Here is a 17,247-nt window from a genome sequence, read left to right as displayed (position 1 = left end):
ATTGAGGCTGCATGAACTCACCTTGGAAGCTCTTATTTTCTTCCTCAACAAAATTCTCATTGTACATGGCATCCCAGGCACAGCTGTTTTAGATCATTTCACCTAATGGTCCATAATTTGCCAATGAATAGTTCAAAATAACTTTGCAAAAGCCTACAGGTTTGTGCACATCATCACCAGTCCACCTAAATACCTGCAAACCAATGGAGACTGGAGAAAGGATAATCAGCTGTGTGAAGATGAATGAGGGCTTTGACTTGGTCCTACTGAACTATCGCTGCACACCACAAAAATGGTCTTATCCTATGCAAACTCTTCATGGGTAAAAAAAAATACCCAAGGTCCTAACTTTGTTTCTTGACACACAATTAACCAACTGGAATGCTGACAGATAGAACGATTGTATGAAAAGGCAAGCAGAAACAAGTAAGTCAAGCCATAAACTACATATGAAGAAACTACATATTAAGAGTCCATGACTTACCAGGAATCCAGACTGGGGAGTTGGTATAATCCTGAAAAGAACTCTGCAAATGAGATCATATCTCGTGGAAACAGGAAATAGCCAAAGTGAAACAGCAATGTTCCAGATTCCACAAGGAAAAGATCTTCAACAGAATAGCCCAACTATCCAGAGGTTCAGAAAAATAACCTTAATAAAGAGTTGGTACTCTCTGATAACTTGAACACCTATTTTACAACGTGCAAATGAAAGCCTTGTAAGCTGTGGTATTTCATAGAGTCTGAGTTATACAGTATAGAAACAAACCCTTTGGTCCAACCAATCCATGCTGAAGATAAACCCAAAATAAACTAGACCCACCTGCCTGCTCCTAGCCCATATCCCTCCAAACCCTTCCTATTTATGTATCCATCCAAATGTCTTTTAAACATCGCATCTACCACTTCCTCAGAAAGTTAAGTCGACATCTGGACCACCCTCTGTGCTCAGTAAATAGTTCTTAATGACAGAAGAGCAGGAAGGTCCAGCTTGGGTCTTCCTGCCTGGAACTTCATTCCTGTGGTGGTGGGAAGACAGCAGCTATCCACTTGATGCCAACCAACCTGATTATGATTGAGAGGAGCCGGTGTTGGACTGGGGTGTACAAAGTTAAAAAAAAATCACACAACACCAGGTTATAGTCCAGCAGATTTATTTGGAAACACTAGCTTTCAGAGCGCTGCTCCTTCATCAGGTGGTTGATGAAGGAGCAGTGCTTCGAAAGCTACTGCTCCCAAACAAACCAGTTGGACTATAATCTGATGTTGTGTGATTTTTAACTTTGTACAACCTGATTACATCCCCTTTCATCACTTTCCCTGCCACTTTTCAGAAGGGGAAGTTTCCATCCAGAGATTCTGGGGTAGATGTAGGATGAATGTAAATCATTTATAGAGTCAGAGGTTGAGAGGAGATGTACTGTAAAGGGTTAGCACTCAACTATGTAAATACTCAGTCTATATCAGCTGTAATGTAAGAGATTACTTGATTATAGACTAAGGATGAAGTGCTAAGCTCAATAATGCAAATCATTAATATGATGTTACATTAAAAAGGTGATCTGAACCACAGCTTAAACTCAGCTGTCTCTCTAGATCCTACAAAGGACATTGTTTATTCTAAAGCCCATTGCCATGACAACAGAGGGATAGGCCAGGGGACCATTTACCTGCCTTTGGAGGATTTTTCTTTGTTTGAAAAATTTATTGAAAATGTAACTTTAATAATTCACGTTTTTACGATGTATTATGATGGAGTAAATGGACAAGAATGTTTTTTTTTAAAAAAAAAACCTGATTTCTGGTGTTTCAAAGTTACAACTTATTTGGTACCGTGCTGTCAAACTAAAAGGAGGACAACTTTTTCTGGAATAACCAGCTCATTGTTTAATCACTAAACAGGAGATCCCATTCTGTGAAGACACATAAACAAAGGGAGCTGCCCCGAATTGAAAACCACACCAGTTTCATAGCATTTGCACAGACCAGCTACGGAGATTGGAATGATCAACTGAAGACAAAGTTAAAAATCACACAACATCAGGTTAATGTCACACTACAGGTGACCCCACTACACTATACACTCTCTCTCACACACATAAGCACATACACTCTTATATACTTACACAGACTCTCACACACACTCTCACAGGCTTATACTCCATCACACTCTATCAAGCATGCATATATGCGAACATACACTTTCTTACGCGCACTAGCACACAGTCTCTTTCTCTCTCTCTCATGGACGTAGACACACATATAAGTCCATAGGGTGAATTTGCATTTGCAGAATTATATTTCCAGATACATTCTATTTTGCTCAAAACGCATACAATCTGCAGGCAGTCAATCCATGTAATATTTTATAAATTCTACTTTGGAAATAGAATCAGTCTGACTCAAGATCCACACTGTAGGATTGATTGATTCAATGAAAAAAATGATTGGGATACAGACAGACTCTAACCTCACACCTTAAATGCCTTCCCTGAGCTGAGATGTCACCTTTTTTAAGGGAAAACTTAAGTTTCTATCTCAAGAATATGACTTAAAAGTAGTTCTGGGATTTACATATTAATGAACTGAAACCTGCAACGTGTGTGTGTGTGTGTGAGAGTGTGTGAGTGAGTGAATGAGTGAGAGAGACAGTGAGTGAGAGAGACAACAAGAGAGAGAGCGAGAGAGAATAGTGCAGTGGGGTCACCTGTAGTGTGACATGAACCCTTTGCGATGTTGCTTGGCCCAAAATAGTCTTCACAGACTCCATGACAACGAATGTATGGACACTGCAGAATGATCACTAGACAGGACTGTTCCCTCCCAGTTGGGGAACACTTCAACTGTTCCGGGACATTCTGCCTCAGACCTCTGGGTGACCATCCTCCAAGCGGATTTCTGGACAAGCAACAATGCAAAGTGGCTGAGCAGGGACTGATAGCCAAGCTGAATACCCATGGGGATGGCCTCAACTGGACCTTGGGTTCATTTCACACTACAGGTGACCCCACTGCATTACACACACACACACACAAGCTCTCTCTCATACGCACACACATGCACCTCCCGCACTGACCCCCACACAGGTTTATACCCCAACACACTCATACACATACTTGACCAAGCTTACACACAGACATGTGAACACACACTCCCACACATATGTACACACATACACACACCCACTCTGTCTCTCCTGCACTTGTACACATTCAGTTTGTGGGGTGACTTTGTATTTGCAGAATTTGATTGCATAAATCCATGTAAGATTCTGTAAGCCCCACTTTAAGAATACAATTGACTCAACATTGGTACAGATTTTACATTCACACATTTAATGCATTGTCTGAGCTGAGGTGACACCTATTATTAGATAAACTGACACCATCTTGAGAATGTAATTCTGGGATTTACATATTAAAGAACCTAAACCACCATATTCCATTCTAAAAGATGAAAGACTTAATCTAAATTTGTTTAAGAATTGTAACCTGGTGTTGTGTGATTTTTAACTAAAGTTGTTTAATGGATCATTACCACTCCATGACACTGTAACCGTTTTGCTATATATTCTGTGTCGTATGGTCATGTTCCACAACCACCTGATGAAAAGGCAGTGCCTCAAAAGCTAGTGCTTCCAAATAAACCTGTTGGTTTCATTAACTTCATTCTAAAAGATGAAAGACTTAACAGCAATCTGGGTTTGTTCAATATATCATTTCAGTTGCATGACACTGTAATCTTTTGCTATAAATTCTGTCTTATGATCCTCTTCCAAAACTACCCGATGAAAGAGCAACACTCTGAAAGCTAGTGCTTCCAAATAAACCTGTTGGATTATAACCTGGTGTGGTGTGATTTTTAAACTTTGTCCACCCCACTCCAACACCAGCAAGACAGCAGGGCATTGTTTAAATTGAGTTGTTCTTTGGCCACATAGTAACAGAGCCTCAGTTGCCAATGATCTTCTATTTCAGTTTAACAGCAGAAAGAATGAAAGACCTGTCAGCCTTTCCAGCAGACCACACAGACACCAACAACCTATTTCCTGTGTGGAGCTAAAGGTGGAACCTGGAGATAGGTGTGTTATGCTGCAAATGAACAACTTCGAGCTTTAAACATCACGTTCAGCAGTGTGAACAGGAACAAAACAAAACCTCCAGGGTAAAACAGTCAGCTGACCTTTGGGCCTGAAGGTCCGGGTAGGCCTATTTCACCTCTTCCTGGTGGCCCTCCATCTCCTTTCTCTCCCTGTTAAAAATACCAAAGGAGAAACAGCATCACAGATACGTTGACTCAGGTTTCTCTGCAACAACAAGATTCTCAGCATACCCTGCAAATTCAGACACATTGTTCTCAGAATTAGTAACTCACTCCACATTTTCTTGCACTTCCAATTAGTATCCACGTGAGGAGCACAGTGGCCTATTAGAGGTGATGTCACGGATAGTTAACTCTCTACCATTTTCCAAAAGCAGTTGCACTTCTGCACAGGCTTCATGCAGTTTCTGATGGAGTGCATCACCGAGCTGTTCCGGGAAATCATCTTCAAAATCAGTTTGCATTGTGCAGAATGTTATTTGCTTTTATTTTAAACTTGAAATTTGTAATTTTCGTTCTCTTTTCTGAATTGTGCTTGACATTATTGAACATTGCAACTTTTCTATATTATGAGTCCAACATATTTTGGATTAGGTTTTCAAATTTCACATGTCAGTGCTCTCTGTAGGTATTACAATTACAATGATCTCACCTTTGTTCCTGGTAATCCAGGCAACCCGGGTTCTCCCTGAGGTCCCCAAAATCCTGGTTCACCCTAAAATGAAAATCAAAATTAAAATACATGTACATCTAAACATGAGTTTGAACCTTTGTTAATTGTTTTACTTTTTAAAAAAAACAATCATCTGAGTGATTAGTGGGCTAAAAGCTCTAATTAAACAGATAATAAACAAGAAATGTATGCAGCACAGGATTTACAGATGAGACTAAACGTGAAGGAACTATAACGTTTCAAGTGGACCCGAGTGCTTAAGATATCAGCCAATCATAAACAGCCAGAAGCAATGCTATGCACAGCAGAAAATGAGTGGAACAGTCAGATCATTCAGCAGAACACAGTGCACACTCCACATAAAGGCGATGATTCATTTCCAGATTATTGAAAACAAAATGTTCTCCAAATGTACAAGATGTGAGAATGGAGTAAGTGTGCTTCATTCCTGCCTGGAGTCCTGGATTAAGAATGTTTAGCGCTGTGGGCCACCAATCCACCCGACCTTGGATCTTGTGCAAACAGCACACAGGGCTGAGCCTGAGCAACCCCCCCCATGACAAAGAGCTTGCTTCGTCTACCTCAGAATCCTGGCTGGTTGTGAGAGGCAATGCGGTGCTGAAGCAGAGCCTGGAGCATGGAGAATGAGGCCTTCTGCAGTTTTCAGGACTCCATTCAGCAGACAATAAACAGCAGTGGCAGAAACACGTTGACGTTTGTTAGATGTGTAAGGTCCTCAGTCAACATCGTCACCCCAAGGAGCACCTTGAGGTGAAACTTCATTTGGCCTCTGTGGAACCTGCTGAACCTTGTATGCTGGCTCACTATGCCATACTCTAAAATGCTGACAGGATCTTGATATGTGACTGTGTCTCCTCAGCTTAAGCTCTGTAAACATGGGAATTCATCTCCCCCTAACTGTTTGGCAACCTAGATGATAGTGACTTCAGCAATGTGACTAATTCAGTGAAAGTAAATAAACTGTAACCCACAGAGACCCTGCATGCTTAATAATCTAATCATTAAGGCTTGTGCGCTTCAGTTGAACTCTTAGATATAAATAGGAGGAAATCAAAGAAACCATCGTAACAAAATAAAAACTTATTTGTTGATTTGACTGAACATCAAATTAAAACAAAGCCACATGTTGTTATAACTTAAGCAATTGGAAAATGATTTTTCTTTAAAGTAGCTGTAATTCTGAGAGCATTCCCTCAAACCACCACAAATCATGTGTTTAACATTGGTTTCTGTATTTGCTTTTCCAGTTGGGTTGCTTTGCTCTAATGATGCCATTGTATGTCTTTTCTTCAAAGCACACTGTGGATTTATCTTCAAATAAATTTTTTCTTTGTTCATCCCAGATGTACAAACTAAGCCATAAATGAAAACACTCTGATAGCCTCTCTTATTTTTCCAAAGTTTTCATACAATATCCCCAACAGCTCGTAGTAATAAAGAAAAAAGCAGCAACAGCTGGTTAGATATCAGCCAATGTAGAAATCAATGGCAGTACGTCAATGCATGCCCTTTCATGCATTTTCATGATGACAGTAACCTTTCAACTAAGGAGATCCCTATTGACACACAAATGGAGCTTATAAAAATGTAATTTAAGACACATATGAGATTTGAATGATGACATCTATCTTAAATTGAAAATATGCATAACATAACACCAGCAAAAAAAATGGATTATGCATCACAGTTGGAAAAAGGTGCGAATTCCTACTCCGTATTTGAGGACTCTGCTGCAATTGTTTCTTAAGCTTTAAAATTTTCAACACCCTATTTATTTACTTTTCCTGTCAATAAGTTGTTCACTTTCATGAAGTAATTTGTTGATCTACATGTACGGTTATTATTGCACACAGATGGATAATGTTAATGTTTAGGAAAAGGTTGGTGAAGACATGCTACTGTCTGCTGAGCCTGAACTCTGGATTACCTCTCTGCTTACCCCTCCTTTTAAAAGCCTTGTATCTAAGGCTCAACATTGATGGGAAACATGGAATACAGAAGATAGGAGTGGGAGTCAGCCATTCAGCCCCTTCAGCCTGCTCCACCTTTCATTGTGATCATGGCTGATCATCAAGCTCAATACCTTAATGCTTCCTTCCTCCCATATCCCTTGAACCATTAGAGCTATATTTATACCTCCTTCTTGAAATCACAATGTTTTGACCTCAACCACTCTCTGTGGTTGTGAATTCTACAGGCTCAACACTGGTTGAAGAATTTTCTCTTCATCTCAGTCTTATAAGATTTACCCCTTACACTTAAACTATGACACCCTGGTTTTGGACTCTCCTGCCAATAGTAACATTCTTCTGCATCTAACCTGTCCAGTTATGTAAGAAGTTTATAGCTTCTATATGATCCTCTCCCCCCCCCACCCCCACTCTTCTAAACTGCAGTGAATACAATCCTAACCAACTCAATACCTGTTCATACGCAGCCTTGCCATCCTAACAATCAGTCCAGTAAACCTTCGCTGCATTCCCTCTGCAGCAAGAGCATTCTTCCTCTGATAAGGAGGCCAAAACTGCACACAATGTTCCAGGTGTAGCCTCACCAATGCCTTGTATAATTGCAGCAAGACACCCTTGTTCCTGTACTTAAATCCTCTCGCTATGATGGCAAATATACTATGTGCTTTCTTTACTACTTGCTGCACCCATGCACTTACTTTCAGCAACTGGTGTACAAGCACATCAGGGTTTTGTTGAACATTCCCCTTTCTCCATTTTACAGCCAACCAAATGATAACCTGCCTTCCTATTTTGGCCATGATTCCACATTATATTGCATCTGCCCACTCACTCAGCCTGTTCAAACCACAATGCACTATTCCACCCAACTTTGTGGGATCTACAAATTGTGAGATATTATACTTAGTTCTCTCATCTAAATCATTAACATATACTGTGAATAGAGGGGTTTCTAGTACCGATCCCGATGGTACTCCACCTATCACTCCCTGTCATTCAGAAAAAGTGTCATCAAAGCTTTTTGATTAATTTTCTCTATCCATTACTCATTTCAATCTTGTACTTCCTTGAATTATTGAAGAATTATCAAAAAGATTAAGCTGGAAGATCAAGTGTAGCACAATTTCCAATTACATCAATGGGATTATTAACAAATAACTAACGTGACACTGATGTGACAAATGGTTCTATGTAGTTGACACTCTATCTAATGACATCTTAAACTGCTCAGGTAGGTGAACCTTTGGAAGAATATTATTGACGTTATAAATCTCCACAAACAGCAGCATGTGAGACTGACATCCCCAGCCACAATTATAAAGTTCAGAAATACCAAGAGTTTAAAATGCAGCCACACCATCAGAAGGCAGCAGTACTTGTCTCTGATGCATTCCATTATATTGGCCAGCGAACTTGGCAATTTGCCAGTGCACACACATGACATACTCACAAACACATGCATTGACACTTATGCACAACAGAGGTGTGAAGTCAGTTTGCAGCTTTGTTATGATATCCAGGATTTCATAAATAGTCTCTGTTTGATTTAATGTAGTTAGTGTATAAAATAGTATACCCATGAGTCGACATATGGTTAATTAGTTCTCCATCTGCATGTGCACTTTATATTTGGTGTGAGAGACAATTAATGTCTCACCTATATTGCTCTGACAGGGTTGCAATCAGCTGAAAATATTTGTTCAATCTTCTAGCACTGCTTATTAACAAGATAATCTTTTATTTGGTTTTCCTTGCAAACTATAGGTCTCAAAACCTTGCCACATTTAATCCTGGTGTAAATGCCAGTATCTGTCTGCTGTTGACAATATCAACAAAGCTTGCAAGGCAGGTCCAATCTGTTTTAACGTAGAAAGCTGTGTTTGTTACTTGTGAAAGGTTGAATGGACGCTTCTCTGGGCTCATCTTATCTACCAAAGTGATATTCTTAAGGAGGATACTGGCTTTGCGTCTGGCATTTAGCAAGCTAGTTCAGCCAATTTCACCTGCTCTTCCGGCCAATAATATCCTGCTAGCTCTGTGAGAAGGAAACTCCTGACGAGGAGAACTCTCAGTCCTATTGCTCCTTGACTTTTCTTGGAGCAAGTGGCAACTTTACAGTTCATCTGTTGAAACCGTCAAGAAAGCTGGGATCAAGTTAATGACTTAGTTTGTAATCAATCCACCATATTCCCACAAGGCATATATTAGGGCAACGGCAGAATGGCAAATGAGTTTCAACATCAATATTATCGTGTTGCAGATAGTGTCAAATGAAATAGCCTGGCAGGACAATACAATTTGAACAAATACTTTAGATGTTAAATTGGATTGATGAGCTACATTTAGGGGAGCAGATAGGAAGAAAAACCAAAAGAGCAGAGGTCATCACTGTTTGGGTCAGCATTCATTATCCATCCCTAGTCGCCCTTGAGAAGCCGCTGGAGAGCTGCCTTCTTGAACCACTGCAACCTGATTGGCATGAGTGCACCCTCGATGATGTTAGGTAGTTAGAATTAGAATCCCTACAGTGTGGAATCAGGCCTTTCAGCCCAACAAGTCCACACCGACTCTGTAAAGAGTATCCCACCCAGACCCATTCCCCTATATTACCCTGACTCATGCACCTAACCTACACATCCCTGAGCACTATGGGCAATTTAGTATGGCCAATTCATCTAACCTGCACATCTTTGGATTGTGGGAGGAAACCGGAGCACCCAGAGGAAACCCGTGCAGACACAGGGAGAATGTGCAAACTCCACACAGACAGTTGCTCAAATCTGGAATTGAACTCGGGTCCCTGGTGCTGTGAGGCAGCAGTGCTAACCACTGAGCCACTGTGCCGCTCCTAGTTCTGGGATTCGATTCAACAACACCTGAGGAAAGGTGATATATTTTCAAGTCAGGATGGTGAGTGTTTGGAGGGAAATTTGCAGTTGGCTGTGCCCCCTGTGTCTTTTGCCCTTGTCCTTTCAGATGGCAGTGGATGTGGGTTTGGAAGGTGCTGTCTAACGAACCTTAATGAGCTGCTGCAGTACATCTTGCAATATGTATACACTGCTGCAACTGAGCTAAGATACTGATTCCTAGAAGAAGGAGGTAGCGAGGGATAGATTCTTACACACAGTTAACTATTTAATTCAACATAGTTTGGTTCTTAAATGCATGTAGTAAGTTTAAAATCAAAGCACCTACAGACCTGAGGATAATATTTCTAACAATCAGTTGATTAAATAATTTGCTGTTGAGAATTAGGGTCTCATCTTAATTTCCAATAGCCGACCCTTCCCCCATCACAAGACAATACCTCTTGCTCTAGCACAAACGCCTGCCCCCATATGAAATTCCAATCGCTATATATGAGTTTGTTTGGTTAAGGGAAACATGACAATGCATCTGTATTTTGTGTCACTGAAGAGCACCATTAAAAAAGGAATTCCCAATGTTGCCATCAGTAAAGACAGAATTGAGCTAACGTGAATTGCCAAAATACATATCTGGATGATCAAGGGGACTATGACTATGCTTGCATTTTAGGTTGATAAGGTCTAGCATGTCTAAGATGCTATGCCAATTACTACCTTTTTCATTTTTCATATGACAATGAACGCATTGATTAACTCCATTAAAGACAAGTGTCTGTGCAATCAAGAGTGAATTCCCACTACTCCCATCAGAGTTCCTGCGTGAGGCAATGCTAATCTCATAAATATAAGATCAGAATTCAATTAGCCTGATTGATTTGATTGATTTACATCAGAGTGTTGAACTTGACATCGTTGACCTGTTCTCAACTTTAAAAAACTGGCAACATTTTGATGATCTCTTTTGGTCTCTCAATAAAATCAACTGGAATAAAAGTGGGGGGCAAGTATAATGGGCAAAGGAATTGATTTCACCCATTTCATATCATCGACCAAAATCAAAATGACTCCAGTGCCTTTTATAATGGAAGAAGAGAGTTTACTATGAAGAACCTAACATATTAATATTCCTGGTATAATATATCTGCAGAGCCCATTCTTTGCAGGAGCTGAGTGTTAATTTTTCCTTTCTGTATGGATATTTTCTTATAAAACAGCTTGAAAATGTCAACCATCACCAAGCATCACAACTGAAAATGTCTCTGATTGCCAGTTGCTCATATTTGGATTGCTGCTAGCTATCTAAGACTTTACCTGGGGAGGACAGCGCCAATGCAAACCTCAGGGAATGGTAAAATAATTCTGAATCTTTGGCAGCCTTTGTTGGACAAGTAAATTAGCCATGATCTCAGTATATACTTTCCTTTGACAGCACCATCTAAACCCATGAACTCTGTCACCTAAAAGGACAGGATCAACAGATGCAAGGAAGAGCAACACCAACTGCAAGTTCCCTTCCACATCTCACACCGTGTCTTGGAAATATTACCTGCTCCTTTACAGTCAGAGTCAAAATCCTGCAACTGCCTCCCAGACTGCATTGTAGATGTATCTTACCATCTTAAAAGTTCAGGGGCAATTACAGATGGGCAATGAATGCTGGCTTGGTCCATGAAGCCAATATCCCTTGAAGGAACTTTTAAAAAGTGTGCCGTTATCATGGAAGAAATGCCTAAGAGTTGTTTGCACACTTAAACATAGTGAACTGTGCTGCGTACACCAGGTTTAAATGGAAAGTTAGTGTAATTTAAAAATTGCAGTTTTGTTTTTATTTGAGTTACTATCACCTCTTCTTAGCAGCAAATAGAATGAGAATCACATTCCTCTTCATTTTGCAGACTAAGCTTTGCAGAAGAATTTTATACTGAACAGCAAATACAGACATCAATTTTCTTCAGTTGGTGGGCACTGCATTCTTGCCAGTGCTACAGAAGTAAATGTCCCTTTTGAATTTTGTACACTGTAGGATCAAAAAGATTAAAGAAATACATGGTGCAAGTATAACAAAGGGAATATTGCTTTCCAAAAAAAGGAAAAAAAAATCAAACATTTAGAGGTTTCATATGTCTTCAAGTTTCAAAATTCTTGAAACTGAATGCATATTTGAATGCTGGAAAATAGTTTGAGGTGCAATACTAAGTGTTGACTGAAAATGACTGGATTTCAGTGGGTCAAAAAATGTTTCATCCCACATTTGCAGTGATGCAGCATTTCATTCCTGAACTTATTTACTGGGACATAAACAAACTAATAACTTTATTAAAAAGACTTATTACACGTTTAAAAAGTGCTTCACACAACATCTTTAATAAGTGAATTAAGGTATCCAAACTAGCAGTTGTGGAGTTTTGTTCTCAAATTACACTTTAAATTGATACTGATTTTTAAAATTCTTTAACAGAGGAAAGTATCAGTTTGTATTGTACAATTCCAAAGTTGCAATCTTACTTAATTAAAGTTATTTGTAAATATTGTTACTTCATGCTTGGCTATTTTGATTTCTTCCCTGTTAAAATTGTACCTAGAAGAAATCTTAAGTAAATTCAGTGAAAGTAAATGTTTTATAAGGACAGACTATTGTAAAAGTGCAAGCAGTCCCAGGAGCAGTACAGGATGGAAACTGAGTTCAGCAAAGGACATGGGGCAAATCCCCCTGCCAGTCGATTGCAAACATGAGGGAGGAGGAAAGTCTAGCTCATTCGATGTACTTTGCATTAATATGAAGCCATCATCCAACTGGATGCAAACTGCATACCACATGGCATTTCACTAATCTGGGGTGTTGTCTATCGTTCACCAAATAAAGTGGGAGCAGTGAATGATATAAGCTGCATTTGGGAATGAAATGAGATAAATTTGATTATCTGACAATATGACTTGATTTGAAAACTGATAAATAAAGAATACGGAAAAGAATGCTCTACTGAGTTTTATCAATAATGAGACATCCAGACTGTAAAATTATTTAGCCGAAATGTAATAAAATAATAGGAACAGTCCTTATTATTTAGTTGCTGGTAGATTGATTAGTGGGTGGCTACCTGACAAATTTCCATCAAGTACTTTCTGTATTTTCCTGCTGATATCAGAGACCTATTGTGCCTTCACAAATGGGCTGCACGAGGTTGGGGAGCGGTTGCTGCTTAGGTTAGGGCCAAAGGAGAAATAGCGTACTAAACCCAGCTCTGTCATGTCTCACTCAGAAACCACAAGTTTTATTTGGTCACAATGGTTTAAATACTGATTTCATTAAGTAAATCAAGGCTTATACTTGCCAGTCTAGTACAACATAGTACTGTTGTATTTAATGTTACAATTGATGTGTGCTTTCTAGAGTTTCAAAAATTTGCCACTGAGAGGCCTAATTTTTCAATTAATAATGGATTCACCTTGCTGAGAAACAATTGATAACATTGGAGTAGTCAACTGATTTAATTCAATGAGAAAGGCCATTGGGCCCATAAAACATCTATTCAACTAATTTAATCTGTTGTAAACAGGTTATACAAATTTCTTTCTGCCCAATTGCGAAAGCTGTGCATTGAAGAAGAAATTTTTCAGTTAAACCAATCACAATGGAGGAGGTATTGCAGTGGCAGTTCCTCCTCTTACCCATATAAAGTCCTTCTTTATTACACAGCTCTAACGGACAGGAGCAAATCCTTCTCAATAAAAGGTGAAGGCTTCATATCCTTTTGGCACATTTCTAAATCATGATGCAAATGTCATCATTGTATACAGTCACAGGAAAATACACCCAGCTCTTTTGGTTTTCTATTTTCATAAAAAAAAGTATTTTAAATAAAAGACAAAAATAGTCTTTTAAATAAAGATTATGCACCTTGAGTGTTAATGTAACCCTTGCAGGCTAACTTCAAATGAGCAAACTTGTTAATTTTATTAAAAATTACACACATTTATGGACTTCATGTTTGCAAGGAAACTTTTGCTATTATCTTTTAAGGGATATACATTTTTCATCAATATATAAAAATAATTAATTCAGGTAGACTTTATTCAAATAATTATGAGGATCCTTTTACAATAGTAACCATATAAATGTAATTAACATGGTGTCCTTGCATAATGCAGGGTTCCTTGTTGCATTAGCTAAAGTGTTTGAGTCAAATATCTGCTAATATATGCAGTATAATCATCTTGTTACCTTTAAATTAACAGCAACATTGAGCAAAAAGGCAGAAGGTGAATGTCTTGATCAGATCTGATTAAGAATATGTTAAGATTTCTCGTAATTTGCAAACTGAACACAACTGAACGGAATGGAGCAGCTTCACAGATCTAGACTGAAAGGAAGAGCTACAAACAGAAACAGGTGACCACGTATCAGACACTAAGCAGACTAATGGCAGCTTAGCTTGCAAATGTTTACTCCACATCCACCCCAATGTACAGGCTGCAGCAGTCATTACCTTTATCCCAGGAAGTCCAGGAAGCCCAGGAAGACCTGGTTCACCCTACACAGGAAAATTACAAAACATTATAGAAGCGTGTTCAGCTGCCTCAAGACTTTTGTTCAGCTCCACCTCACCAGTAACTCAACAATGTCCAAACCACGATTCAATTGGTAACAAATACAAATATGTCTTTTGTTTTTCCATTTCAGTCAAAGTTGTATGACTTTATAAGTTGTTCAATGAAAAACATTTTAAAATGCAGCGTTAAAATGGAAAAGTCTTGTAAAGATTTTCACATTTCCTCAATTTTATGTGAAGTCACAGGACTGGGGCACTAGGTGGCACCATATAATAAAATACTGCCCATTCACATCTGGGTTCTGGATTTAAATGCTGTCAAGATGGAGAGGATAAAAGTTTCCTCCTGATGACTACTATTAGGGGATCTTACAGCAAACAAGCTTTAGCAGATTCTACCCAGGTCCCAATGGACGTGAACTCCCACCATTCAGTTACCCTCTCAGTGGAACTAATCAGCACTGAGTAAAATCTGGCTTCATCACTGGATGAAAATCACATCATGTGCAAAGCAACCTGATGTACAGCCTTAACCTCATGCGCTGCTGCTGATGATTCAACCTCATTTATCACGATTTACACTTTGGAGGATGTATGTCAGGGATTAATAGCAAACACTACTATCAGATCTTGATTGCTGCCAGAGGAAATACTGCCACTTGCCGAATGGAAGACTGACTTATACTCAAGTCTTTGTTAATTGAGTAACTTTTAAAATTTTCTTTCTTCCTCTCCTCAAGGCCTTGATTCTTGCTGGATGCACCAAGTATAATAGCTGGCCAGTGCCTTAGCAGAATGTACATTCCTATTTAATATGTGAACTTAGATATGATGTATCCACGGATTGTTTCACTGTGAAGGTATGGTTGGGTCTAATCTTTACCTTATTTGATGCCCCAATATGCATCCTTCCTTGCAATGAATACTAGTCAATAATCAGGAAAGGAAACATATCTTATTTTTCCCATTCTTTTGACCAAAGAAGCCAAAGCCAATTGTTACATAATGTTGCTGTCTCTAGCTGACCATCAGCTAACTCAGCCTAGCTGAGGGTATTTAACCTCCTGATCGGTATGATTCAGAATCATATTACATGGTGACTTACTGAATTGTTAAGGGATCACTTCGGCTTTTGATGAATTTATTTGTAAAATACGCCGTAATTTGATGAATCCACTGACTACACAGGGTTCTTTCATTCAGTGTAGGTCTGTCTAAAAGATTTCTGTGTTCCAAAAAGGCATTACTAGTTTAAGAAAATGTGTCTTTTAAAATAGGAAGAAAATAGTTTGTTGTCTATGCATCACACAACCATACTAGAATCATTCAAATATAACATGATTTTAAGATTCAATAGATAAGATTCCAGCACACACTGCAACATCAAATGACTCAAACATGTGCTGATTTCTAAATGACCAGTGGAATGCCGAACATACCACATTGATTAGCTGATGTGAAAGTTCATGAAAGTTCAGTCACTGGCGCTAGACTGTTCTTTTTGTGATTATATTCCCGCTAAAACTATGAATAACTCCAGCAATGTTGTCACTAATGTGCATTGCAACTGCTGTCTACAATCTGTCTACAAAGTATGAAATAGTGATCAGCATCGAAAAAAGAATGATAGATTCATGTTTTGAATGTGATTTTTCATCAAACCTAGTGATTAGGAGTCTTACCTGAACTGTTAACCTCTCTTTCCTGTTTCAGTTGCTGACTGAAGTGCAGCACATTTCCAGCAGTTTATGTTCCTTTTCATTTCAGACTTTCAGTGTTTATGTTTTTTTGTTTAAATGTCTGTTATCTGAACTGTTGTATACAAGCTCTGTGTTAAAGCGTGCTGGACAAACACGGGAAATGCTGCTCTATTTTGCTCTGCTTCTATTTACTGCACAAGACACATATTTTTATATATATGCACAGACAGTCACAACAATGGGGGAGGTGGCTTAAAATACCCTATACCTATAGGATAATATGATCACAAATTTAGTGCATCTGCTTAGCTAATGAGAAATCATTTATAGCATAGTGATAACAAGAAAATATTGAATAGGTCAAGTGAAAAAGAGTTGTATAAAAATAAGTCAGAAAATCATACAGTACTGATGAAATGATATATTTTTAAGGAAGAAACATATGTAGTTTAGCTTTCAAAATTGTTACACCGCAGAAAGGCATTTTCTTCTTTTAAAGCACCAAGCATCAAATACTGGTGAATTTGCTGATGGGTAGTGCTAAAGATTAACAGGAAAGTATTTTGGATCATAATTAGACTCAGAAGGTGAGCTGACTTTTTAAAATTCTTTTTATGGGATGTGGGCATAGTTAGCAATGCCAACATATGTTGCCTATTCCTGATAGTTCTTGAACTCAGTGCTTATTAAGCCACTTTAGGGGCAAGTTAAGAGCCAACTACATTACTGGGGGTCTGGAGTCATATGTAATTCAGGAGTAAGGATGAAAAATTTCCTTGCTAAAGGACATTAGTGAACCAGATAAGATCTTTCTTTTTAAAAAAAAACAATTGCCGATAATTTCATGTTTACCACAATTACCTAGACTAACGTTACATTCCGGATTTATCAGCTGAATCTAAATTCCGCCGGCTGTCATGGTTGGATTTGAAGCCATGACCCCCGAGCTTTAGCCTGGACCTATGGATTACTAGTTCGGTCATGAACTGCAGCAAGATCAACAAAAAGCAGCAGATTGGGCTTGGTGCATCCCTCAGGACTGAGAACTCAGAAAGAGATGCCACTTCAGAGATGCGGCCATGTTGAACTGGGTTTTGAGCTAAGTAGAAAGGCGATATAACCTATGCCAAACAGAAATCAGGGTAGCCTCACACTTCAACTACTTGTCAGTTAAATTGACACTGGCAGACCCCTGGCTGAGCACAGGAATAGGATCAGTGGTGCTGGAAGAGCACAGCAATTCAGGCAGCATCCGAAAAGCTTCGAAATCGACGTTTCGGGCAAAAGCCCTTCATCAGGAATAAAGGCAGAGAGCCTGAAGCGTGGAGAGATAAGCTAGAGGAGGGTGGGGGTGGGGATAGAGTA

General features: G+C 39.0%; 1 protein-coding gene across 12 annotated transcripts in view; it reads right to left on the bottom strand.

The window, feature by feature from the left end:
• Positions 1 to 17,247, bottom strand: part of LOC122552211 (collagen alpha-1(XXV) chain) — a 647,058-nt gene that overhangs the window by 95,365 nt on the left and 534,446 nt on the right. For 11 of the 12 annotated variants that reach the window (XM_043694864.1, XM_043694871.1, XM_043694887.1 and 8 more), the window contains exons 17-19: positions 14,120 to 14,164; positions 4,754 to 4,816; positions 4,183 to 4,251 (exon numbers count right to left, since the gene is read on the bottom strand). In XM_043694864.1, the coding sequence (XP_043550799.1) occupies positions 4,183 to 4,251; positions 4,754 to 4,816; positions 14,120 to 14,164 (177 nt within the window). The remainder of the gene's footprint in view (positions 1 to 4,182; positions 4,252 to 4,753; positions 4,817 to 14,119; positions 14,165 to 17,247) is intronic. The other variant, XM_043694857.1, reaches the window with a different exon arrangement.

This window comes from Chiloscyllium plagiosum, chromosome 1 (genome assembly GCF_004010195.1).
Source record: "Chiloscyllium plagiosum isolate BGI_BamShark_2017 chromosome 1, ASM401019v2, whole genome shotgun sequence".
In the NCBI taxonomy this organism is placed as follows: Eukaryota; Metazoa; Chordata; class Chondrichthyes; order Orectolobiformes; family Hemiscylliidae; genus Chiloscyllium; species Chiloscyllium plagiosum.
The sequence above is the reverse complement of the archived record's forward strand: the minus strand, read 5'-3'. Positions and strand labels throughout refer to the sequence as shown.